The following is a 25,716-nucleotide window of genomic DNA, read 5'->3' as shown; positions in this document are numbered from 1 at the left end:
TTCCATATATGGCAACAATTCAACAGAATATGAGGTGAAGTAGGGTATAAAAACTCAAGGTATTCCTAAATCGGGGAGAGAGAGGCCGAGGGGCACTCAGAATTGGCAGACTCTCTCCACACTGTTCTTTCGATTACAGACTCTCCTTTTTAAATAAGAAGGCCATCTCCAGAGGAAGACGAACCGAGACGACACAGCTCTTTGCTCCTCCTCTACTCATGACGCAACTTAATCAACAACCATAACCATTGATGATTATTATTAATACATTTAATTAAACGATGGAGGAACAGAGGAACAACCCATCGTGTCTCTATTCCCGAACTTTCTAGACGCAGAAGATGCAAGGGACCGTCTAAAAAGTGCGAACATTATTTAAAAACGTAGCTCCATTCATTTTAAAGGATGTTTTTTTTTTAGCACTTTCACATTTAAATTATGCATGTAGTGAACTTCTAAAACATAAATAACATATAGATATATTTGACATAGATATCAAATCACTTGTGGTCTACAGATGCACGTCTGATACACATACTACAACCTTTAGTTTAATATTAATATTCCTCAGGCAAAGTTCAATGATTCTCTTTCCTCTCTCCTTCCACCTCCTTTCTCTCTCCTTCCACCGTATCCTCCTCTTCCCTCTTTTCTGAGCATATGCAGCTTTGGCCTGCTTTGGCCCGCTTTGGCCCGGTTCCGGAGGAACCAGAAGAGAAGAGAATCATCTCAGTACAGAGCAGAATGAACTGGAAACTGAGAGAACTGAAAATTGAGTATTTTGAAGTGGTGTCCATAAAAAATGGTATAGGATAAAGGGTAGTGAATAGGGGAGAAGTTTTGGACTCAGCGTGTGTGAACCCTTGGCTAAATCTTAGAGGTATGTGGACAATGGTATGGATGGTGGCATGACCTGGGCTTGGGCACCAGAATATTTCCAGAATTTTTCCCTCTAGGTCATATTGAAAAAAATAGTCATAGTACAGAATATTTTCATGCAATATTTTTAATACTTTTTCATCTTTTGATCAATACATTTTTATTTTTTTCATTTTTACTTACATTAATTATCATGTGGTTTTCCAGCTTCACCTCATGACACAGTACATTATTGGCTGCAACTGTTTATTGGCTGCTGTCTGAAAGGCTCGGTACAGAGAAAGATGCAGCTGGGGCGAGTCTCTGCTCCTCTGTATGGTTTTTAGGAACCTCTCAAACCTTCCTGTGGGTACTAGTCCAGTGTCTCTCACATGGAGCTGGGTGAGGGACCTCAGGCATCCTGTTCTTGTCATATGAAAAGGGGAGTGAGCTGATTTTAATACTAAACGATGCTTTACTACACCAACCATTTCCATCACTTTTCTTAAAGTTTTTATAGCACTTTAATATAGTGTTTAATTTTCAACAATAATGTCATATAATCACAATATCAGCATTATTCTACTGATGTAGAGATGTTTGTGGTACTGTTATACTGCTGCCTGCTGCCAGTGTGTGTCTGCTTACCAGCAAATACAGGAATCAAATGAGGGCACTGAACCTTGTATGATCAGCAGCACTAGCTCTTGTTGACCTCTGCAGAGCCAGTAGAGCGCAGTGTTGTACAGTGAAGAGGACTTTTGGTAGAGGGTGTGGCGGTTAATATTTCCTGGTTAGGTGAACATACATGACAAAAGACATGAAGGAGTTTCATATGCTGAATGAATGAGTGAGTGAGTGAGAGAGAGTGAGTGAGAGAGAATGAAGGGAGGGTAGTAATTTTCATATGCTGGAGAGGTTTCACTTTTGTTTACAAAACACTATGAATAGTGTTATATAATTATATAATGTTTTAAAATAAACACGAGTGTTAACATACCAGTAATACACAGAAACTAACTAAGATCACCTGAAACGGGTACAGAGTGAGTGAGGGAGGGAGGGAGGGAATGAAGGGAAAGAAAACAGAAGTGAGATAAGGAAAGGAAAAAAAGCACTATATCTCACTCCACTGCGCTCCAACTTCTCCATCATCTAGACACAGAAATAAAAGACAGAATATGAGTTATGTTTAATGTGAAGATAAAAAAGACACATCTATTCTATACCTCTAACACTGTTTATTATTGAGTAAATTCAGGTATTTTATCTGAATAAAAGCATAAATGTTGCGAACACCAGCCAGTTCTCATGACCCATTTCCTGACACCCAAAACCTGTTTTTTTCATCCAGGCCTGCAGCTCTAAAACATTCAAAGACACATATATGCAACTGCAAGGTCAGCTGCAGTTAACAATGTTAACACTAACACAGGTAGTGACTGATAAACCCATGTGAGCTCATTACAAATAAATATCCTTAACAGAGACTGACCAGAGTTTGTGTTTCCTAAATCTTGACTAACACTACTTTAATGCTTGTAATAAGGGTTTCTCAGGTCAGTCAGAAGTTACTTCATGTGATGAACAGTTTAAATCTAATAAATACTTAACAATACAAAGCTAAATCAAATAGAAGAACAAAAGCAACTATTTTTAAATCAATCAAAGCCACAACACTTCAGTTCAACTTCATGTCCAATAGTACTTCAATAGTGGGATTATTTTCAGCATGTTTAATTCATTAGTAAATTAATATGAATACATATTCATTAATACATGAAAATGAAAAGCAGAGACAGCAGCTCCTGTTGGCTCCTCTATTAGGTCGTCCTCCAGTAAGTATGCCAATTTCAGGCTGAGCACAAAAACACCTTTAACAAGACATTTGAACAGCTTTTCAGAGATCATTAGTATTAGTAATGCTTTGTGATGCTTTAGAGGTCATTCTCCCTACAACTTTGTTCTGCTCTGTGAAATGTTGATACTGAAACATGCAGACACACAAACATGGATAGGCTGTTATAAAAACAGAATTGCATTTCAGTCTAAAGGATTCTCCAACAATAACATGACATCAGCAGCATCAGCCTCTCCTTTTCTGAAGGACACCAATAGAAACAGGTGCAGGTGCTATTATTAGTCAGCCCTGTGAGTCATCACCTTAAGTATCTTCAAATTCCATTAGCAAACCAAAATAAAGGTTTAATGGCCTGCAGTCATTGTAACATGGTTTAAAAGACTGTCTGGCCAGACTGTCTGGCTTCCTTCTGCGTGCACCAGCTAGCTGTGAAGTGACAAACACACAATGAAAAGTGTTAGCACTTTCTGCAACTCCTTGAAAAAGCTGTTGTACTGTTCTGTACTGTACAGCTTCTCTCACTTCCTCTCACAAGGATGGCCTAGTCATTCCACCCACCCCAAAAAAACCCAGAATCATGTGCAGATTGCTCATCCTCATCAAGGATACCTGCAAGGACTAAGGAGGCAGCATGAACAGCCAAAAAAAAAAAAAAAAACGTCCCCTAGCCACTGAGAACAGAGCCCCAAAATTGGCCTAATTAAATGCTAAATATTTAAATGAGACATAATATCGTATAAATAAAACACATTTCACACCTGCACTAACGTGCGTGTTTCTAATTGTATCCTTTGGTTTCCCATCAAGCTCTTTCAAGGCTGACATTGCAATATTTACTTCAGGCAGTAATAAGATATTTTGCAAATGCTGCAACAGCTTAAGCAAATGCTGCAACTCTCAGGCATAGGCGGTGAGGCTCATGCAATCAGCTCTAATCTCTTGCCATTCACCAACAGAACATTCCTCTCAGTACATTCTGAGCTGAATCCCACTCCAAGAACCTCACAAAATACATTATATGGACAAAGTATTGTTGGGAGTAACTGTCTCTGGAGCATTGCTGTAAGAATTTGAATGCATTCAGCAACAAGCGCGTTAGTGAGGTCAGATTGTGGGATGATCTCCATCCCAGTCAATCCCCAACTCCACAAATCATCCTAAACGTATTGGGTGGAGCAATATCCATCCATCATTCCAGAGAGCGCAATTCCACAGCTCAATGCTGGGGGGCTTTTTACCCCTCTAGACCATGCCTGGCATTAGGCAGCATGGCGCCAACAGGGTCATGTTTATCTGCTCCAGAGTCCTACTTTATTGGCAGTGCTTCTCTACAGGGACTAGACGAGCTGTGTGTGTGTGTGTGTGTGTGCGCACGCATTTGCACATCTGTCTCAGCAATGGGGACAACTTAGTAGCTGAATGCATGGACTTCATGGGATGTCCTAATTCATTTACATGACTGTATGGTCACCTAAAATGGCTCAGTGGTACATTTTCTTTTTTTAATCGGTGAGACATGCCCTCTATAATTTTTTTGAAGGTTTGACCTCTGGGTGCTGCTGTTACAAGTCATCTTAAATGTATTAATGGGAGCATGTTGAGCTTTACATGAATTTAGATATCAAAAGTCATTTTCATTAGATTAGATTGCTGGTAACTCATATTACAGAGGCCAGTGTAGTGTTAGGAGTCTTGCCCAAGGACTCTTATTGGTGTAGCACAGCATAGTCACCCAGACTGGGAATTGAACCCCAGTCTCCCACGTGGTATGGTAGTTCACTGGCAGGTAGTGGTGTTATCTGTTGCGCCACACATACCACGCCATTAGAGTACTCCTACTGTTAGTTCAGGACTTGGAAGTGAGCAATCTTGTGCCCCAGTAACTGCTGTGTTCATATATGATATATGCTGACCATAAACTACCTGTGTGTTTGCATTACATAAACTATATGGACAAAAATATGATTATTCATGGACACAAGATTATGCTATATGGACACATGTTTATTCATTGTTTCTTCTGAAATCACTTTTGTTGGAGTGACTGTCCAGGGAAGGCTCTCTACTAAACTTTGGAGCATTGCTGTGAAGATTTGATTGCATTCAGTGATGAGTGTTAGTGAGGTCAGGATGTTGGATGATCACCACCCCACCTCATTCCCAACTAATCCCATAAGTACTGTATGGAGCACCAGCTTTCTAAAGAACAGTTCATCCCCAACTCCCAGACTCATCTGCACACCTGTGTCAGCAAGGGCTACAACCTAAAGTAGCTGGATGCATTCCTTACAACTGGTGTCTGTTCACAAACAGTCGGACATTATTTTGTTACACTATAAGAAATACTGCATATTATAACTTCATGAAGTCCTGTGTAGTGCTGTGTTGCTCTATGTAGCACCATGGTCCTAGAGGAAGGGGAGATAGCTTTGTAAGTGTTGCAGATTAATTTACCTAGCCTAATTAAAGCTAGAAGTTAGTTCTGTGACTAACTTGGTTTCCTAAATATCAAGCTCCACTGTCCAGTTGGTCGTTAAAATGCCTGGTTAAGTCTCACTCTAAAAGCATTCCTTTTATTAGCATACATAAAGTGATGCTCTGTCATTGTGTCTCTGTCACACACTGGGGTTTTCACACAGCTTTCAGTACATGGTGTGACCTATCTGCATTAGATCATATACCAGGGTATGTAAATGAAAGACTAATATTAGAACTTTACTATAAGTGTAAGGAGGTGTTTAAAATAGGCCTAGAGAGGCCCATCGTTGTTTTCACCCAGACCTCTACAGCCGCTGGTGCTAGACAGGGCGGCCTCATTTGTCTTGCGTGCAAAGCGATCGTGGGAACTGTGCTTAATACTTTATTTTAATGAGAAGCTAGTTTGTCTTCCCCAAAGCTGAAATGAAATCTACACCACATCTAAACTGGTGACTGACAATCCTGTGGATCAAATCACTAGAGAACAGGACTATACTGCCATGTGACAAAAATGTAGACACCCCATGAATACTTCAAATCTTCATCTGAACACTACTGAGAGATGGAGGTAATTTACCTAACACATACAACCAAAGAAATATCTTCAGCATCAGCAATGGTTACAACTGAAAGAATCTGAATGCATTCAGTAGAAGAGTGTCCATAAATATTTGGACATATAATATATGTTTAAAACAAATGTGATGTGATGAAAATACATGACTGTATGGCCACCTGAAACAGCTCAGTGGTACTTTTATTTTTGGATCAACACAACCCTGAAGGCCTATTTACAATGTTGGAGGCTTGATGTCTGGGTGCTGGTCAGTGTTAGAAGTCATCTAAAACGAAGGGACACAGAAAGAGCATTTACTGAGATATGCAGGACGTCTTACAAAACAACTTCAACCAGCTGCTTTACAGGGTTAGAGTTGTCTATTTAAGCCTGAGATAATGCAATTACCTAATGCAAGCAGCAGTACGTGGCCACTAAATGCACCAGTAAGTGAACTTGATTGCTGAGGGTGTAGTGCAATCATACAGTCATAGCTCCAGGTCATTGTCATGGGATGATCACGCTCGTCTCATTAGAAAAACAGACACGTGGGATTCTGCTGGAGAGATTAGTCAGATGATAATTAGACCGACCCATGGGACAAATTCTTTCACTAAACTTGATTCATAACTCAGGTTTAGAGTTACCTACAAACACAGATTATAGCAAAACAGCAAGACCTACCCTATCTAACCATCACTAACCTGCCCTCGACCTGTCCTCAACTACCAGGTAATCCACTCCAGTCTGTGTATTAGTTTGTCCATATGTCCTCCAGGCAGCAGAGCTTGTGAAACGTGTAAAAATTAAACACTCTGTTGTTTACTTGCACAATATACAATATGACCCCTGTAAGGACATTTATGATATTTAGGAATTCTGAACAGACCGAACAAACTCTCTCTCCAGCAGAATCCCATGTGTCTGGTTTTCTGAAGGACCATTTTGTTCCCCTACTCAAGATGATAAAGCCTCCCCACCACGACAAGGTATGGTCCAATCGGAGAGGGGAAAAAAAAAAGACACCTACTGATCTCACTGATCACCTGACCTGAGATAAAGAAGAACGGTGATGCCGACTTTCTTTTCGTTCTTTTAAACAGACCTCCGCTCTCTTGTGTGTCCTATTGTTGCTTCTCTGGTCCTTAGCTCTCCTGCTCTTGCTCCTCTAATCCCTTAAGCGAAGTCTCAGTGTTCGTGGTCCTGTGCCTTGTCCTCACATTATTTTCAGTTCTTCTGCTGCTACAGTTCCTGTCCCAGGAAGGTGACTGGACTGGTATAGTTGGAGAATTTAGACGACCAGCTCACACAGCTTTATAAGTTCATTCTGCCACTGCTGTCCCTGTGGATACCTGTGGTATTAGGCACAGGAACATGCTCAGAAGGCCTAGAGAGGATGGGTTTAAATTAGCATTACATTCATTGTTGGTTGGGTCTTGCATCAGGAATAATTTTGGAGGATATTTTATTAACAATGAGAAAATATTTTAGATGATGTTTGGGGTTATCAGGACTCAAAACATGAACTTACAACAACTTTATAAATCATTTTAGACTTTTACAGATCTGTACATTACATTAAAATGAATAAACTTACCTTTCTCTCAGTTGTGAAATACATTTGGAAAATCTCCAAGTAAAGACACATTTTGAAATAAAAAATATAGCAAGTCCAATGACAAGGGTGGAGAACAAACTCCAACAGGCAGTACTGGATCCTTAGAGGAAAGAGGAGGAAAGGTTCTTTTTAACACCATGTGAAAGAACGGCACTACAGTCAGCTCAAACAGGCTTCACTTGGCTTATAAGAACACTGTTTGAATTACGGAGACCCATGGGACCCACATAATTGGATCAAATAATTCCAGGTTTTCCCAGAAAGATAATGTATATTTATAAATTAATTAATTTATAAAATTAATCAAATGAATACTATGAATACTTTACTACAAAAGCAACCAACACACCCTTGCTACACATGAAACCGTACATTTAGTTTCTAACAGTTTGTGACCACTTAACAGCCACAGACTGAGGCGTTAGTTTAACATGCAGTAAAAGTCTGGTAAACTGCTGCAACTGCAGTTTAATATAGTTACTCACATGCTTGAGTGCTGATTGTGTTTGTGACAGCATGTTCACGTACAGAGTGCTGATCGGTAAGTGCTTATTATTATTGTTAAATTAGAGTAATGAAACCGCGCCAGTGAAGCGCACTGCTGTTTATGTATTGCATTTTTACAGCAGCACTCTGCTAAACCAATAAGGATAGCTGAAGGGTTCATATTGTTCGATCATGTTTCTTGAATATCAGACGTGGCGGCAGCAGAGGAGGCGGAGGCGGGAGTTGGCAGTGGGAATGACACCCTACACCACCCAGATGCTGCTCACCTGTGGCTGTGCAGGCAAATGAGCCAGATAAATGGCATAGAAGGACGTGCTTAGTCACACACAGGGAGTGGCACTGTACACATGTGTAGTGACCCTTTACAGCTCCACTCGGGCTGATCTGTTTTGTAAAGTTTTTGTTTGGGTGTGGTGGAGGGAGGTTAAATAAAGGTATGTGTTTCAGTTGAGCCCTGGGTTTGTGTCGTCAATATTGTACATACAGCCATATATATATATATATATATATATATATATATATATATATATATACACAAATTATATATATATATATATATATATATATATATATATATATATATATATATATATATATATATACATACACACACACATACATACATATACACATACATACACACACACACACACACACACACACACACACCTTACTCACCTGTGGAAATATGCATGTACATAGTGGCTGTTCCATTTCCATACTGGTTTGAAGCTTTACACATATACAGGCCATTATTGTTAGAGTCCAGTAAGATTTCCAGCTTCTCATTATCAACTCTGCCAGAAAGCGTCTTGTTTACCCTGTAAAAAAAACCAAAAAACTAAATGTTACTATTCTGTAAACCCTCAAACAGCACAAACCAGTAAAACCACTAAAATATCTGTCCAATCCTTCACTTTAAGGTTTCAACCCTATTCCTGGGTTCCATGGTGACTGTTTCGCACTCTGCTAACTACCTAGTGTGCTTGCTTATTTATACGTGCAGCAAACCCCATCATGTGGCATCTGTGACCTCCTGGGTCGAGTTCGTTTCAAACCAGGGATGGTCATAATATTCCGATATTCTGATGACCGTATGCTTAAAACTCTCCCCCCCTCTCTCTCCTCGTTGCAGGTTTAAATCTACCCCTACACCCAAAACGAATGTGTGTCTAGCTGCCTAAAGAATGTGAATGCTGCGAACACAAAAACAAGAACGAGCTGTTGCATGATTGACTGTACAGATTCAGCAGGAGCTCTCCTTCTACAAAACTGCTAAAAGGTAAAGAAAAGAGAAACTGATGGATTGCTGCAATTCTGGAATCCAGGCACTGAACCGTGTGGGAGCTCACTGAATGATGAAGGCATGCTGTGAAAACAGGTGGGCAAAAAACAAGCTTACTGTAGATGCCAATTTAGCTACATGCTAAGGTCAATTACAAGTGAAAGCAATCTAAACCTGGAAGAGCCAGTCTACTAAATGAGCCTGAATGCAGTGGAAACCACTCCTAGGACCATTCACTCGACTCTGTGCTCTCAGATATGATGCTTTATCCTCTAAATGGGTGTGGTTTGAGCAACAGTTAGCTGGACATTCCTGTCTACACATCACTGTACATGGACCATTGGCTTTTTGATAATCTGAATGGATCACTGTAGAGTCCAACTGTCTTTAACTTCAGCAGATAATCGCTTGCATCATTTCCAGCTTGGTTGTTTTCCCTAATAAACACAGCGGCTGTGTCCAAGGCTAAAGTGTTGTGTTTCAATGGGAGTGTGATGTCAATGCATAACCCTCTATAGAAGCAGGTAGGAAACGTTCTTACTGTAATGTTTCCTGGGTTTTTGTTTATCTAACTTCAACACAGGAAGATCTAATAAATTTTAACAGGACGTAGTTTTGAATTTGTAGTTAAATAGCTGAGTTCAATTTAAGCTGAGTTCCACTGAAACAGAGTTCCTCTACTGTAATACACTGTAAATCTGTCTGTGAAACATTAAAAGCAAAACCTGAAAGTAGTCCTTCTATATTAACCACTAGAGAGAAACTAGAGGTTTCTGGCAGCTGAGCTGGTTCTAGACCAGGTTCTAGATAAACTGATATTTTACCAATGTCTGTTGTGAGCAGTGCAGCTGCACCCAGCCATTGTTCAGCGCTCCATTACCTGCTCCAGGTGAACGTTGTTGGTTGAGGATTGGCATCAGCTACACATCTAAATTCTTGAGATGCTTTAACATTAACTGAAACTATATACACAATCTGCGGAGGATCTGAGAGAAAAAAGCAAAACACACACACACACACACAAAAACATACAAAATGATAAAAATAAAAATGATTTTGAACTTTTGATAAAATTTAGAAGTTGACCGAACGCAAAACTAGGAAATCTTAGTTTGACCTTCCAAAAAAAAAAAATGCAAAAAATGCAACAAAACATGCCGTTGCCTGTTGCTGACACAGATTGTCGAGTCCCTGTAGAGAAGTACTGCCAAAAGAATAAGACTCTCTGGAGCAGATAAACATGAACCTGTTGTCTAAAGCCAGGCGTGGGCTAGAGGGGTATTTAAGCCCCCCCAGCATTGAGCTGTGGAGCAATGAAACTGTGTTCTCTGTAATGATGGATGATGGTGCCTCATCCAGTACTTTTGGGATGAGTTGGAGAGTGTGGGGTTGTGATAATCCAAAATCCTGACCTCACTGCTGATGAATTTAATCGAATCCTCACAGCAATGCTCCAGAGACAGTTACTCCCAACAAAAGTTGGTGCAGTTAGTCCTTTTTATACCACTGATGTCCGAAAAAACAATGAATGAGCAGGTCTCCCAATACTTTTTCCCCATATAGTGTATTTATGATACTTCTTCTGTCAGATAATGAACAATGGAGGAAAATGGAAGTGGGAAGCACTTAAAGATCTTATTCTTTTGTCTCCAACAACAGGAACTGTGTAATCCTATGAGGGAAACTTGCAAACAGCACAGCGACACCATTGTTTCAGTTTGTGTTGATATGAATAGAATGCTGGAGGTGAATACAGTGGTGTTGTTCATACAGCCTCATATTGTCTAAATACAATGATTGATTGTTTGCAATGGACCACTAGGGTATTAAGGACAGTCACCTGGCTGACAGCAACTTACAGTGGATGACTAGTGCATAGTCCAGTATGAGCTCCTCCTTCAGGGTAGGGTGATTCACCAAACACTGAACCTTCTGCTGGTTTAGCTCTCTGGATGCTACACCAATCAGGTGGCTTTTGACAGTGTAGAATCCATCAGGTTCTGCAGACAGATCAGTCTTTACTTTCACAAGGTCACTCAGAGCACCGAGATTCCAGGAAACATTTGCCTCAGGCTGAGCTTTAGCGATGCAGGTTACCAAGATCACTTCAGAATCACCAGCAACAGGAATCACATCAGCGTTCACACTGACGACAGGAGGAACTGTAATAGAAGACAGATACATCAGTACACAGCAGAATGAAAATGAAAAGCAAATAAATGCAGTATTTAATTTTGCATACAAAGATAAACTAATTTACATTTGCAAATTGGCAGAAACTGTAGTTTAAGACCACAAACTAAATGTAAACTAAAATTAACCAAACCACAAAGGAACAGGGAACAAACCAGACCATGTCACAGAAGTGAATTACAAACACCAGATTTCAAAAATATTTTATTTATATATATATATATATCAGAACTGCAAAACAGTTGTTTTTAGTTCCTGTTTGATCTGCAGTTCCTCTTTACTAAAAACGAGCCTAACGGACACTATCTGTCTTTTTAGTCCTTTAGTTTAATTATTGGAATGAGGTTTCTGTCCTGCCGTGTTTTGTGCTGCAAGTAAACCATTAAAACCTTTTTAAATTCCACATTCTTGAAAGTCATTAAAGGGTCCCTAGAATGGAAAGCTTTCTCTCTTGGTATAATTGAATAATAAAAGTTACATGAATCCAACAAACTGAACCTCAAACACTCATCTGAGGAATCACATTTTCCTTTTGCATTATTCAGACGCCCTGGTGTGTGTGCGTCACTTAACTGAGGAAAACATTGGACCAGGACGCACTGTAGGAAAAAGGCAAGCCAGCAGAGGCATTGAGATGCTTTGGCCAATGTTGGGCAACCTTGGGTCCTGGTATTCTTGTGGATGACTCTTTTGAAAGCACTGACTCCAGTAGACCTTGGAAGGTACTGTGGTATCTGGCATCAAGACGTAAGCAGCAGATCCTTTAAGTCCTGCAAGTGGTGAGGTGTGTCCTCCATGGATCAACTGGTTGCTGAATAATGGCAGGGTGTATTATCCTAAATAGGGAATACTGTTGCCATGAAGGGATGTACTTGGTCTGCAACAGTGTTTAGGGAGGTGGCATGTCAAAGAAATATCCACATGAAAAGCAGGACCTAAAGTTTCCAGAAGAACATTTGGAAGAGCACCACACTGCCCCAGTTTGTTTGCCTTCTTCCTGTAGTGCATCCTGCTCCCATATCTTCCTCAGGTACGTGACTCACACAGAAAAACAAGAAAACAAGATTCCTCAGTTCTGGTGTTCAAATTTAGGCACATTCAGTGGTGGGCATCAGTATTCTGGCTGGTCTTCGGCTATGCAGACCCTCAAACAACAAGACATTAGACAAGGGATTAGACAAGACAGTCTAGTATTACCACCCCACGCCTACAAATGAGCATTCAATAGAGTTGAAGAAAAAACCCCAAAATCCTAAATGTATTGCTTACATTAACATGAAGGACATCTCTTACCATGTACAGTAAGCGGTATCTCTCTCTCAAAGATCTCTCTTGGAAAGATGTTGAAAATGCACGTGTAGATTCCTTCATCTGCTAAGTTCATATTCTTCAGACGAACTGAACCAATGTATTCTTGAATTTTTCCAATAAATTCAATTCTGTCTCCTAATCCATTGATGTTTTCTGTTTTGCCGTCTGGAGTGATGACAAAAATATTCTCATTCTTAGGGCTGTTCGGTGTCCTTTTTTGCCATGTAATCCGTGTAAGTTGCTCACTTGTGTCGACCAGCTGACAGAACAAGGTGCCTTCCTCTCCTGCTGTGAAGGTGACCCTTTGACCAATGACCTTTATGGCTGTTCAAAAAGAAACAAACAAAAATGAAGTAAGGTTAAAACAATAGATCAATTATACCTAATAAATGTTGCCATTAATGAATAATAAAAATAAATAAATAAATTAATTAATAAATAAATAGAAAAAAAGGATAGGAAGCCGTAATCAGGCTTCTCCCAGCTTCCCAGCCCCTAGTCTACAAGCCCACCTGCCCACCTACAAGATGCTGCTTTAAGACCTCCCCTTCCCTAGAACATACCATCCTAAAGGGTTACAATCTAGAGATGCATTAAAATCAGTATATAATATACATTAGTTAACTCAGAGACAATTAATTTAGATTCCAATATATATATACATAGCACAAATCTACAGCATAACACAATAATTCATTTCTCCAATCATGAGATATTGACAGAGGACCCCCCCACCCCGCTTTGAGGAGATTAACCAGGTAAGTACCATTATGCCCAACTATATAATTTCAATATAATTATTATATTTATATAATTTCAGGTATAAAAAGATACTAAGATACTAAGAAAATTAGCTGGATCGGGTATGGGATAATTAGTCTCATTTTTACAGAATCACCGGTATTCCAGGCTTCATAACTCAGAATCAGAGCAACCTACAGGCATCATACACATATATCATCATATCATAGCAAACAGTGTAGTAATTCAGCTCGTTTTCCATATAAGAAGAACCGAGAAGGGAGGAGCTGCTCGCTCCTCTTTAGTCTCATAGACTTGGAACTTCATAATGAAAGCCTGAGCCCAGACAACACTGTGTATATAAGCACAAGTATTATATATAGGTGAATACTTAACAGAAATTGGGTTCATTTATATCTGTAAAATCGGTATCAGGTCTTGGCCGACACAAGTTGTGTAAAAGTGTGAAAAAGATGGATCGGTGCATGCCTAATAAACAGTACCACCTTTTAGACATGGCACCACATTTGAGGAAGATGAATAGACGGAATGCAGCATGTTGCTGTAGAAAGGTGGCAGTGGTAATGGTGATGCATTGCTTTGTTAGTACTGTGCACACCTAGTTCACCCCAGAGTTCAAATGTATTATAATTATACATTTAAAAAAGTTGGATAAAAAGGGGTTAACTCTTCACACTTGCCCGTTTGAGCTACGCAGCAGTAAAAATGCAAACTTGCACAGACTAGTACATTTTTACTGTATACTCTGTGCCTTGGAGTGAAATTACACCCAGGACAGCACTTTGCTCAGCAGCTGCATCAGCAGTGCTATTCACCACTATCCTTAAGATTAAAATCTGCAGACTTAAACGGACATTTAAACTCCTCCACGAAGACAACAACATTTTCTCTCAAATCGAGCAACAAAACTAGGTGAGAAATGGATGGATTAAAATAAATTTCTTGCACATTTGCACAAGCATGCAGTAAAGATTGTATGGTTAGGGTTCATTAACCTTAAAACACAGACCTCATGTGTGTATATCACTTACATCTAAAATGTCTTTTCAGATGTCACCAAAAGGGGTTCAGTACCCAGGAGCAGAAAATACTTGAGACAGTACTTTGCTGCTATACTAGTATTATTTCAGACTTATATAAACTTATATTTGAGTATTATTTATATTGAATAATTATCTTTTTACTCAATTACACATTTCAGTAAAACAAGCTTCTTAAAACAAGCTTCTTAATTCTTACATGTCCATTTTGTCCTTAAAGATATAGACTACAAGTCTCAAAGGCCTGTTGTTTTTTCTCTGTTCTTATCTGTAGTGTTGGTGAGCTTTAAGATTTATTGTTATTGTTATTTTTACTAAAACATCCAACAAAATTCATTCAAAATCAGTGTAACAATGGGAATTTGTGTTGGGACCAGTACCACACATTCATCACTGCACCATACAGCAAGAAATAAAATGCAATATTCTTGTTGGGTCAAAACCCTTTAAACTTTTTGAGTACTTCACAGAGTTTCAATACTGTGACACTTTCATAATTTTGCCACATTATTTTCTTTTTTAACTGAGTATGAATTTGACACCTATCCATACCTCCACAAGTTTTAGGAGCCCTAGAATGTCAAACTGCAATTTGGCATGATTTACAATGTTAAAAAAATCCAGCAGAATCAAAACAGAGCTGTAAAACAGGCTGATTCCAAAACCCCCAAACTGTTACATCACAGTCTTGACTCCGTGTTTGCTCAGCTATTCAGGTTTGGAGTTATAGCACAATTGCCCTGGGGAAGAAGATACAAAAGACATTAACTAGTGAGATGGAATTGATACGCTTAAAATGTATGTATTATTTCTAAGTGAAAACCAGTAAAATGAGGACAATATAACGAAAAGGTAATGTCTTTACATTAATATATAAGAATCTGGCTAATCATTTGGTTACTGAAATAACAAGATTTGTTGGATAATGAGTACCCTGGTTGCTACAACAGTTCATGCCCATTGAATCTGTGGATGGCATTGCCATGTAGCTAGCTTTTACCTGATGACGTGCACACACAAGTAACTAGGCAGAAGCCTATCCACATTACCATAATTACTTTAGCTTGAGTGAATGAAAGCTAAGGTGTGAGCTAAACTAAAGCGTCTGATAAACGCCTTAAATATAAATGTAATATGAGTACATTACATTTACATTTAAGGCGTGTATCAGACGCTCTTATCCAGAGCGACTTCACTGTTTACTCAGAAAATATCCCTAGCTAGTTTGTGTTGGCTTGGAGCCAAAATATCCCTCTAAGCTTAGATGCTACTAAATCTTAAAGTCAATATGGAGACCACAGTACTCTGCACTACACTTCGCCAAAGTACTCTTTTAAGAGCTGGGTCTTCAGTCTGAGTTTGAAGATAGTGAGCAACTCTGCCTCAAGGAGGGCATGGCCCAAATTTACATTTACATTTACATTTATGGCATTTAGCAGACGCTCTTATCCAGAGCGACTTACAAGGTTACTGTAAGTTACAATGTGTTACTGTAGCATACTCAGCTTGCATGGTCAGTGTGGTCTCATGGTTATTAAACATGTTTTGCTGTCGGGGATGCAGCAAGGCTTTGGTGTTCACACTACAAAACTAATGGCCATATGCATCTCTGACCACCTCCGATTGAGGTTTGAGTGATCAGATTACAGTGCCTTCTTGTCCAATAGGTTGGAGGGTCTTGCAGTCAGAGGCTGTGCAGGTCCCAAACCAGTCAGTGATGCAGCTGCTCAGGATGCTCTCTATGATCCCTCTATAGAAGAGGGTGAGGATGGGTGGAGGGAGACGGGCCTTTCTCAGCTTCCGGAAGAAGTAGAGACGCTGCTGGGCTTTCTTGGCTGTAGAGCTGGTGTTCAGAGACCAGGTGAGGTTCTCCGCTAAGTGGACACCAAGGAACTTGGTGCTCTTAATGATCTCCACAGAGGAGCCGTTGATGCTGAGCGGAGAGTAATCGTGTCTTGTTTTCCTGAAGTCAACAACATTTTCCTTGGTCTTGTCTACATTTAAGTGTAGGTTGTTGACTGTACACCAGTCTGTCAGCTGCTGCGCCTCCTCTCTGTATGCTGACTCGTCGCCTTTGCTGATGAGACCCAGCACAGATATATCATCAACAAACTTTATGATGCTGTGTTTCGCAACACAGTCATGAGTCAGCAGGGTGAACAGCAGAGGACTCAGTATACTGCCCTGGGGTGCCCCACTGTTCAGTGTGATGGTGCTGAGATGCTGTCCCTGAACCGGACTAACTAGGGCCTTTTCATCAGGAAGTCCAGGATCCAGTTGCAGAGGGGGGTGTTGAGGACCAGCAAGCTTAACTTCCTGATGAGATTCTGTGGAACGATGGTGTTGAATGCTGAACTGAAGTCTATGAACAGCATTTTGACATAGGTGTCCTTCTTCTCCAGGTGGGTAAGGGAAAGATGAAGGGTGGTGGTGATGGCATCGTCTGTGGAGCGGTTGGGATAATATGCAAACTGCAGGGGGTCCAATGAAGAGGGCAGTTGGGTCTTGATGTTCCTCATGACTAGCCTCTTGAAGCACTTCATGATGATAGGCGTGAGAGCAACGGGACAGTAGTCATTGAGGCAGGATACTGTGGACTTCTTCGGCACGGGGACAATGGTGGTGATCTTGAGGCACGTTGGGACAGTGGAGCTGCACAGGGAGACATTAAAGATGTCTGTGAGAACATCCGTCAACTGATCTGCACACTCTCTGAGCACTTTGCCGAGGATGTTGTCTGGTCCTGCAGCTTTCCGTGGGTTCCGTGGCTACCCGCAGAGTTTTTCTCACATCCACTGTAGTCAGGCACAACACCTGCTTGTCCGGCTTGGGCGTGGTCTTCCTCACCGACGTGTTGTTTTGTGCCTCAAACCATGCATAGAAGTCATTCAAGGCATTAGGGAGGAAGGCATCACTGTCACAAGACGGTGGCATTGTCCTGTAGTTTGTGATTGCCTGGATGCCCTGCCACATGCACCGAGTGTCACCCGTGTCCTTGAAGTGGCTGTGGATTCTCTGGGCATGTGTGCGCTCTCGGATGGCTCGTGACAATTTGGCTCTTGCTTTCCTCAGGGCCGCCTTGTAACCCATTCTGAGTTGCGGGTCCTCAGTAGCGCACGCATCTGAGGTCAGTCATTCACGGCATATGGTTTGGGCGTGTGGTGATGGTCTTAGAGACAGTGACTTGGAGTTATCAGTACACTTGCTGATGTAGCCAGTGACTGATGCTGTATACTCCTCCAAGTTAACAGAGTCGCCTTCAGTTAGCCTCCCTGAACATGTCCCATGCAGTGCACTCAAAACAGTCCTGAAGGGCAGAGATGGCTCCTGTCGGCCAGGTTTTCACCTGCTTCTGAACTGGTCTGGAGCGTCTGATGAGTGGTGTGTATGCTGGAGTCAGCCACACAGACATGTGGTCCAAGAATGCGAGGTGGGTGCGGGGCTCCGCCTGGTACGCGCTGGAGATGTTTGTGTAAACATGTTGATGGAATTTAGGGAGGACTGACTTGAGATCAGTGTGGTTGAAATCTCCTGCGGCAATTCACTGAGTTAGAGTTAAAGTACAAAGATAATGAGCTCTATGTCCCTTAAATCAATGCAGCAATTATCTGGTGAGCCACACAGACGTTGACAAAATCTCTCTTCATTCCTTTGATCACATCTGTGAAGCAGATGCTAAATCACTGGTATCCCACAGGAACTGCATTCACTAGCACCCTTATTTCTATATCTACATTTTATGTTGTAATAAAACTACTTGTATACACCATACACTGATCAGCCATAACATTTAAACCTTTAAACATTTAATCTTGAATAGGTCCCCCTTGTGCCTCAAAAACTGCTCTGACTCAATGAGGCATGGATTCTACACAGTGGTGATTTCGAAGAAGACTGCAAGGGACACTCAGCTTCCTCTAAAATGTCAAAAATGAAATGGTCAAATACGTACAGTTGTGTAAACATTTCACTGACTACAGTACCTATGCTTTCTGGCTGATGTTTTGATCACTTTTGAATGTTTGTGCTGCTTTCACACTCGTGGTAGCATGAGACAGACTCTACAACCCACACAAGTGGCCCAGGTAGTGCAGCTCATCCAGGATGGCACATCAATGCGAGCTAGTGTCCAGAGGCTGGAGGTAATACCAGGAGACAGGCCAGTACACCAGGGTACGTGGAGGAGGCCGTAGGAGAGCAACAACCCAGCAGGGCCGCTACCTCCGCCTTTGTGCAAGGAGGAACAGGAGGAGCACTGCCAGAGCCCTGCAAAATAACTTCCAGCAGGCCACAAATGTTCATGTGTCTGCACAAACGGTTAAAAACTGACTCCATGAGGATGGTATGAGGGCCCGACGTCCACAGATGGGGGTTGTGCTTACAGCCCAACACCGTGCAGGATGCTTGGCATTTGCTAGAGAACACCAGGATTGGCAAATTCGCCACTGGTAAATCTTCACAGATGAAAGCAGGTTCATACTGAGCACATGTGACAGACGTGACAGAGTCTGGAGACGCCGTGGAGAGCGATTTGCTGCCTGCAACATCCTTCAGCATGATGGCTTTGGCAGTGGGTCAGTAATGGTGTGGGGTGGCATTTTTTTTGGAGGGCCACACAGCCCTCAACGTGCTCGCCAGAGGTAGCCTGACTGCCATTAGGTACCGAGATGAGATCCTCAGACCCCTTGTGAGACCATATACTGGTGTGGTTGGCCCTGGGTTCCTCCTAATGCAGGACAATGCTAGACCTCATGTGGCTGGAGTGTGTCAGCAGTTCCTGCAAGATGAAGGCATTGAAGCTATGGACTGGCCCGCCCGTTCCCCAGACCTGAATCCGATTGAGTACATCTGGGACATCATGTCTCGCTCCATTCACCAACGTCACGTTGCACCACAGACTGTCCAGGAGTTGGCAGATGCTTTAGTCCAGGTCGGGGAGGAGATCCTCATCAGGAGCATGCCCAGGCGTTGTAGGGAGGTCATACAGGCACGTGGAGGCCACACACAATACTCAATACAGTGTGCTTTACAGTGTTATTCACAGAATTGCAGTATGCAACACTATACAGATTAAACATTGGACACATGTATGAAATGAATAATGGTGCAGTAATGCAGTAACTCTAGAATAAGAGTTTATCAGTAACATCTCTGGCCTGCAGCTGATAATGGTGATGAGCTGTTGATGAAGGTGATGGCCCTTACAACATTCCCTTGTTTGAGTTTAATATCGTTTTATTAGTTTTTTCAATCAATCATTCATACTGTTGACTAGGTCAGAGTGAACTAGCAAGCTGGTGCACATGATGGCAGACTAATGCTAATATTGTCTAACCTGATTTGATAGTTTTCCCTACGAGGAGAAAGAATTAAACAAGCAGTTTAATCCAACAAGGGGAATTACAGGGAATTCACCAAAACATTATCTACACATGACTCTGTCCTGGCCACTCAATTGCAGACATGAGCTGTGTTTCCTGGTATTGTATATAATTTCTAAGCAGGCCATTTTCTTGAGAAGGACAATGAGCTTCCCCTCTCTGAAAGACCAGCAGCCACCACTAATTCTACAAGACCTCTGAAGGTGTCCTGTGGCACCAGGACATTATGTGCAGAGCATTTACATCTTGTAAGTTTTGCAGAAGGGGGGGGGGGGTTGTTGCTGATTCACTAGTTGTACAAGGTTGTACCTAGGAGCGGTTTTGGTAGGTACTGACCACTGCATATCAGAAACCAAACAAGGCCTTGCCTTTTTAGAGTGTTCTGACCCAGTCTTGGCTTCAACTACACTTACCGCCCTGTTATATCAAACAAAACATCATCATCAAAACGATCATCATCATTAAAACAACAGAAAGTCATTTGGGAACTTCAACAATGTATAATCTTGTAGGAGGCGGCTTAGATATTAGTGCACGGTGAAGCAATAATTGGATAAAAAGGATAAAGGATAAAGGTGCACGTATTCGTCACTGTACAGTGTGGACTGTACAGCGAAATGTGTCCTCCGCATTTAACCCATCTGGTAGTGAACACACTCACACACACACACGTGTTAGGGGCAGTGAGTACACACACACACCCAGAGCGGTGGGCAGCCAACTCCAGCGCCCGGGGAGCAGAGAGGGTAAAGGGCCTTGCTCAAGGGCCCAACAGTGGCAGCTTGCCGAGCCCGGGAATCGAACCCACAACCCTGTTATCGATATAATTGATATTCTAGCATAAGCAAAAGACTACTATGCCACTGTTAATGATAATGAGAGGTGAACAGAGGTCTTATGGGCGTTTTTCCCCACTGGTTGGTTGAGCAGAGGGTGATGGCAGATGGACTACTGTTGATAAGCTACGGTTCACCATGTGACAGACACTTGATAATGTAGCCAGTGAGCTTATGCATATATATCTTATAACCAGTAGTCCATCTGCCATCACCCTCTACTTATCAGGAACACTGGCATGGTAGTGGCATAGTAGTCTTGTTCTTATGAAAGGATATACATTATTGCTTCACCATGAACACCCTACCAGACACAATATATCTAGGGCATCCACTAGACCAGAAGTATTGCGTTTCAGCAACTGACTGACTGACGACCTTTGTCTAGCACCATCTGGTCATTTCCCTATGCAAACTTGCTTAACTGCATGCAACAGATGTGAAGACCCTCTGTGAAGACTGACAGTGTTGAATATTGCAGCACCATCACCAGCCTCCTCTGATGGCTCACATTCCATGGGCTCTGATTTTTGAGAGCTTGATCCTGATCTCTCAATGTTCCCGTTGGTCTTACCCGTCATTTCATCGTCCCCATGAATGTCAGTAAGTGACATCTACTCATGACGCAACTTAATCAACAATCATAAACTTAAACTTAAACTTAAAACATAAACTTAATAATCAACCATAACCATTGATGATTATTATTTATTATATTTAATTAAACGATGGAGGAACAGAGGAACAAACCATCGTTATATTTTGTCTCAATTCCTGATCTTTCTATTTTACCGAGTTTATTTAATCAAAATAGGCGGAGTCGCTGCATCAGACGCAGAAGAAGCAAGGGACCGTCTAAAAAGTGCGGACATTGTTTAAAAACGAAGCTTCATTTATTTTAAAAGATGAGTATTTTGTTTTACTTCTAAAACATAAATGAGTTTGACATATAGATGTCAAATCACTTGTGGTCTACAGAGACACGTCTGATACACCTACCTTACTCCTCAGGCGAATTTCAATGATTATTATTATTAAGTTATTAAATTGCTTCTCATATCTTTGAGAAACAGTGGAGGGCTTTTTGTTTTAAGCTACCTTTACTCCTGATTTGCCAGCAGAGAGCTGCTAGCGTAATGTGGTGTATTCTGGTGTCTGTTGTTTCAGGGTTAGTTAGTGAGTTCAGACAAAGGACAAAGGACAAAGGGGTACTGGGTACCCCTAGGTGTTCTGGGCACTGGGGCTTCCACTGGGTGCCTTGCCGTTGCTGCCCTCTGCTGGGAGACAGCAGCACAGACCGACCCCTTACAGATACCTGTTCACCCCATATTTCTAAGTCTAATTCCCTACACTGCCTGACAATAACTTGACTGGTTCAAACACCTTTACAATGTCTATTATTTGGTCTGACAGAGGGTCTAGGGAGAGAGCCCACTCTCATTTTCTGTGGTGTTGCGTGTGCTTTGAGTTATGATGTGGTGCAGGAATCAGATTCAGTGATCCCATAATTATCCCATACTCGATCCAGCTAATTTTGTTAGTATCAGGAGCGATATATAATATAATATAACTAATATATTATAATAGTGCAGGTGAGAATAATGAGAGTAATGATGGATAAAGGTGGTAACAATAATAATAGTGGCAGATAGTTCGAGTCCATGTAAAGCAATGATTACGCAGATATTCCTCTGTGGCTGAAACTCCAGTAAAATTCGGAGACACTGTGTGTTCTGTAGAAAACCAGCCTGAATTATCAGTGCTACTTGATGCAGAGTTAATGAATGCCTGGCCAATAATGCTATTAGAGGCTACTAAAAACAAGACTGCAAATCAAACACTAGTATTTTATATTGAAGACCAGACCTAAGAAGATGGATGTAGCGGATAATCCCTGGGCCAGATGTGCCCTGAGAAAGACCCCCCCTTATGGGACCCCCCTTTGGGTATGTATGGAAGGAAAAGGAGCCTTCCTCCACCTGATGCTGCAGGAGACGTTGATGGTGGGGTTTCTGGGTCTCTCTCTCTCTCTCTCACATGAAGGTTTTCCTCTATGGAATGGGGAGGATTCTGAGGGAGAGATAGGGCTTGTTGCGGTTAGCCTTTCTAAAGGACAACAAAAGCAAGGCTGACCAGGGCGCCGGGCATGAGTATCCTAGTTCGTGGGACATTCTGGACTTTCTCATGCAGGCGCCCCTTGCACCAGAGGAGTCCGTCCTGGCTCCAGTGTCTGGGCCCAGGCCTCTGTTTCTGTCTCGGCGGCCCCGCCCGCCTCTGTTCCTGTTAAGGCAGTGCCAGCTGCCCCTGTGTCTAGTTCTGTTCCAGCAGTGGTGTCTGTGACCGCCCCAAGGCAAGCAGTGCCAGCTGTTCCTGTGACGGTGCCCCAGAAGCAACTAAAAAAGAAACATTGTGCTTTTTATTTGCTTTTTTTTTATACCATTCATATACTTTTGCTGTAAAAAACAACTATTAGGAGCTTTCGTACCCCTTCATATCGCTGCTGTCCAATGAAAAACATGTATCTCCAAAATGGTGACTTTACAGAATAAAGCAAAACTGATCTGAACTCTGAATGGAAGTCAATGTAAAATAAAGAGTTTATCCCAAGTAATTAATTATTCTATTGGTCCATTCCTGCAGAATTATTGACACAGTGTACAGAGCAGCTGCAGGGTTCAAACCATGGAGAAAACTAAAAACGGTGAAAAATGGAGATACATGTTTTTCATTGGACAGCAGCAATATGGTCATTTCCCTATGCAAACTCGCTTAACTACAACATGCAACAGATGTGAAGACCCTCTGTGAAGACTGACAGTGTTGAATATCTGCCATTATTTCTTCTCTAGAACGTTTCCATCTCCTCGCTCTAATAACAGGGCTAATTTTTGGTATCTCCAGTAAGCATCACACCAGGAGAAGTTGTGTCTACATACAAAAATCAACCATAACATTAGTACTCCCTGCCTAATATAAAGTACCCCCCTCTTGTGCTGCCACAACAGATCTGACCATTTAAGGCATTGACTCCACAAGACCTCTGAAGGTGTCCCGTGGTATCTGGCACCAATATGTTCCAATATGATCCTTTCCTAGTCCTTTACATTGGCACATATTATCATTTGTCCTGCATCATCACCTTAATGTGTGTCTCAGTCTGTTAACTGCAGCATATTAAAATGGACAGAAATAAGGTGGAATTGGTCCTGTTAGACTGTTTAGTAGCTAGCAGTGTTTACACTGACTGGAGGAGGTAAGTGTGGAGCTGAAGGGAATAATACAGTGCTGGAGACTGCTGGATTAAACTACTGCCACACAGTCAGCCTGGCTGTAGGTTACTGCAATGTGTCCTTTAGAGTCAGAGAGAACATCTATGCTTTTCTGCTCAAGTAAAAATACTGAAATACATGTTAACATATTTTATAATACCACATTATTATAATAGTAATACTGAACAAAACACAGGTTTTAAAAAGCAGTTTTTAGTGTTTCTGTACAGGTTCAAACTTCTTCCTCCTCTAATTCAGTGTAGTTCAGCTGGAGCTAGCCCCCCAGCTCTGCTACATGAAAGACCACCGCGCAGCCATGAGCCCCTACCTGTACTTGTGCTGCAGAGCTGAATGGATACAAGACAGACCATCAGACGATGAGCAAGAAGGTTCATGATCTTCAGGTCAAATTAATCCAGCACTTATTTTAGAGAATCATATTTTAGAGAAGCCAGGTCAGACCACCTGGACCAAGCAGCTCTTTGCTCCTCCTCTACTCATGACGCAACTTAATCAACAACCATAAACATTGATGATTATTATTTATTATATTTAATTAAACGATGGAGGAACAGAGGAACAAACCATCGTTATATTTTGTTTCAATTCCTGATCTTTCTATTTCCCCGAGTTCATTTCATCAAAATAGCCGGAGTCTCTGCATCAGACGCAGAAGAAGCAAGGGACCGTCTAAAAGGTGCTGACATTGTTTAAAAACGTAGCTTCATTTATTTTAAAATATGAGTATTTTGTTTTACTTCTAAAACATAAATGAGTTTGACATATAGATGTCAAATCACTTGTGGTCTACAGGGACACGTAGATACACCTACCTTACTCCTCAGGCGAATTTCAATGATTATTATTATATATTATTAAGTTATTAAATTGCTTCTCATGTCTTTGGGAAACAGTGGAGGGCTTTTTGTTTTAAGCTACCTTTACTCCTGATTCTCCAGCAGAGAGCTGCTAGCGTAATGTGGTGTATTCTGGTGTCTGTTGTTTCAGGGTTAGTTAGTGTGCTCAGACAAAGGACATCTAGGTGTTCTGGGCACTGGGGCTTCCACTGGGTGCCTTGCCGTTGCTGCCCTCTGCTGGGAGACAGCAGCACAGACCGACCCCTTACAGATACCTGCTCACCCCATATTTCTAAGTCTAATTCCCTACACTGTCTGACAATAACTTGACTGGTTCAAACACCTTTACAATGTCTATTATTTGGTCTGACAGAGGGTCTAGGGAGAGAGCCCACTCTCGTTTTCTGTGGTGTTGTGTGTGCTTTGAGTTATGATGTGGTGCAGGAATCAGATTCAGTGATCCCATAATTATCCCATACTCAATCCAGCTAATTTTGTTAGTTCAGGAGCGATATATAATATAATATAACTAATATATTATAATAGTGCAGGTGAGAATAATGAGAGTAATGATGGATAAAGGTGGTAACAATAATAATAGTGGCAGATGGTTCGAGTCCATGTAAAGCAATGATTACGCAGATATTCCTCTGTGGCTGAAACTCCAGTAAAATTCGGAGACACTGTGTGTTCTGTAGAAAACCAGCCTGAATTATCAGTGCTACTTGATGCAGAGTTAATGAATGCCTGGCCAATAATGCTATTAGAGGCTACTAAAAACAAGACTGCAAATCAAACACTAGTATTTTATATTGAAGACCAGACCTAAGAAGATGGATGTAGCGGATAATCCCTGGGCCAGATGTGCCCTGAGAAAGACCCCCCCTTATGGGACCCCCCTTTG

The 25,716-nt window shown here is 41.5% G+C and overlaps 1 protein-coding gene across 8 annotated transcripts; it reads right to left on the bottom strand.

Annotated features, from left to right (window-relative positions):
• Positions 1–990: 990 nt before the first annotated feature.
• Positions 991–24,438, bottom strand: LOC140560877 (nectin-4-like). Of its 8 annotated transcripts, none has more exons than XR_011980005.1 (8): positions 24,284–24,438; positions 12,650–12,991; positions 11,023–11,325; positions 10,044–10,149; positions 8,557–8,699; positions 7,351–7,471; positions 6,162–7,140; positions 991–6,039 (listed from the first exon to the last, which is right to left on the bottom strand). XR_011980005.1 is itself a non-coding variant. In XM_072685501.1 (7 exons), exons 1-7 carry the CDS (start codon positions 24,348–24,350, stop codon positions 7,068–7,070), a joined length of 1,155 nt encoding a protein of 384 aa, XP_072541602.1. In that variant the 5' UTR covers positions 24,351–24,438; the 3' UTR covers positions 991–7,067. The 8 variants fall into 8 exon arrangements, 2 of the variants coding, with proteins under 2 accessions (XP_072541602.1, XP_072541603.1); XR_011980004.1 differs by having other exon boundaries at positions 991–6,312; positions 6,458–7,140; XR_011980007.1 differs by having other exon boundaries at positions 991–2,013; positions 6,805–7,140.
• Between the last annotated feature and the right edge of the window lie 1,278 nt (positions 24,439–25,716).

The sequence above is a fragment of the Salminus brasiliensis genome, chromosome 8 (genome assembly GCF_030463535.1).
Source record: "Salminus brasiliensis chromosome 8, fSalBra1.hap2, whole genome shotgun sequence".
NCBI classification, from domain to species: Eukaryota; Metazoa; Chordata; class Actinopteri; order Characiformes; family Bryconidae; genus Salminus; species Salminus brasiliensis.
Note: the sequence above shows the minus strand (reverse complement) of the source record. Positions and strands in the feature narration are given on the sequence as shown.

Excerpts from the sequence above, each read along its gene's own strand:
- LOC140560877 (XM_072685501.1), bottom strand. The coding sequence starts at position 24,350 with ATGAACCTTCTTGCTCATCGTCTGATGGTCTGTCTTGTATCCATTCAG. Across the intron at positions 10,150-11,022 it reads CTATGCACTAGTCATCCACT|ATCCTCCGCAGATTGTGTAT; the intron begins GTAAGTTGCTGT and ends TTTTTCTCTCAG. Across the intron at positions 8,700-10,043 it reads ACAACGTTCACCTGGAGCAG|GGTAAACAAGACGCTTTCTG; the intron begins GTAATGGAGCGC and ends TTTTTTTTACAG.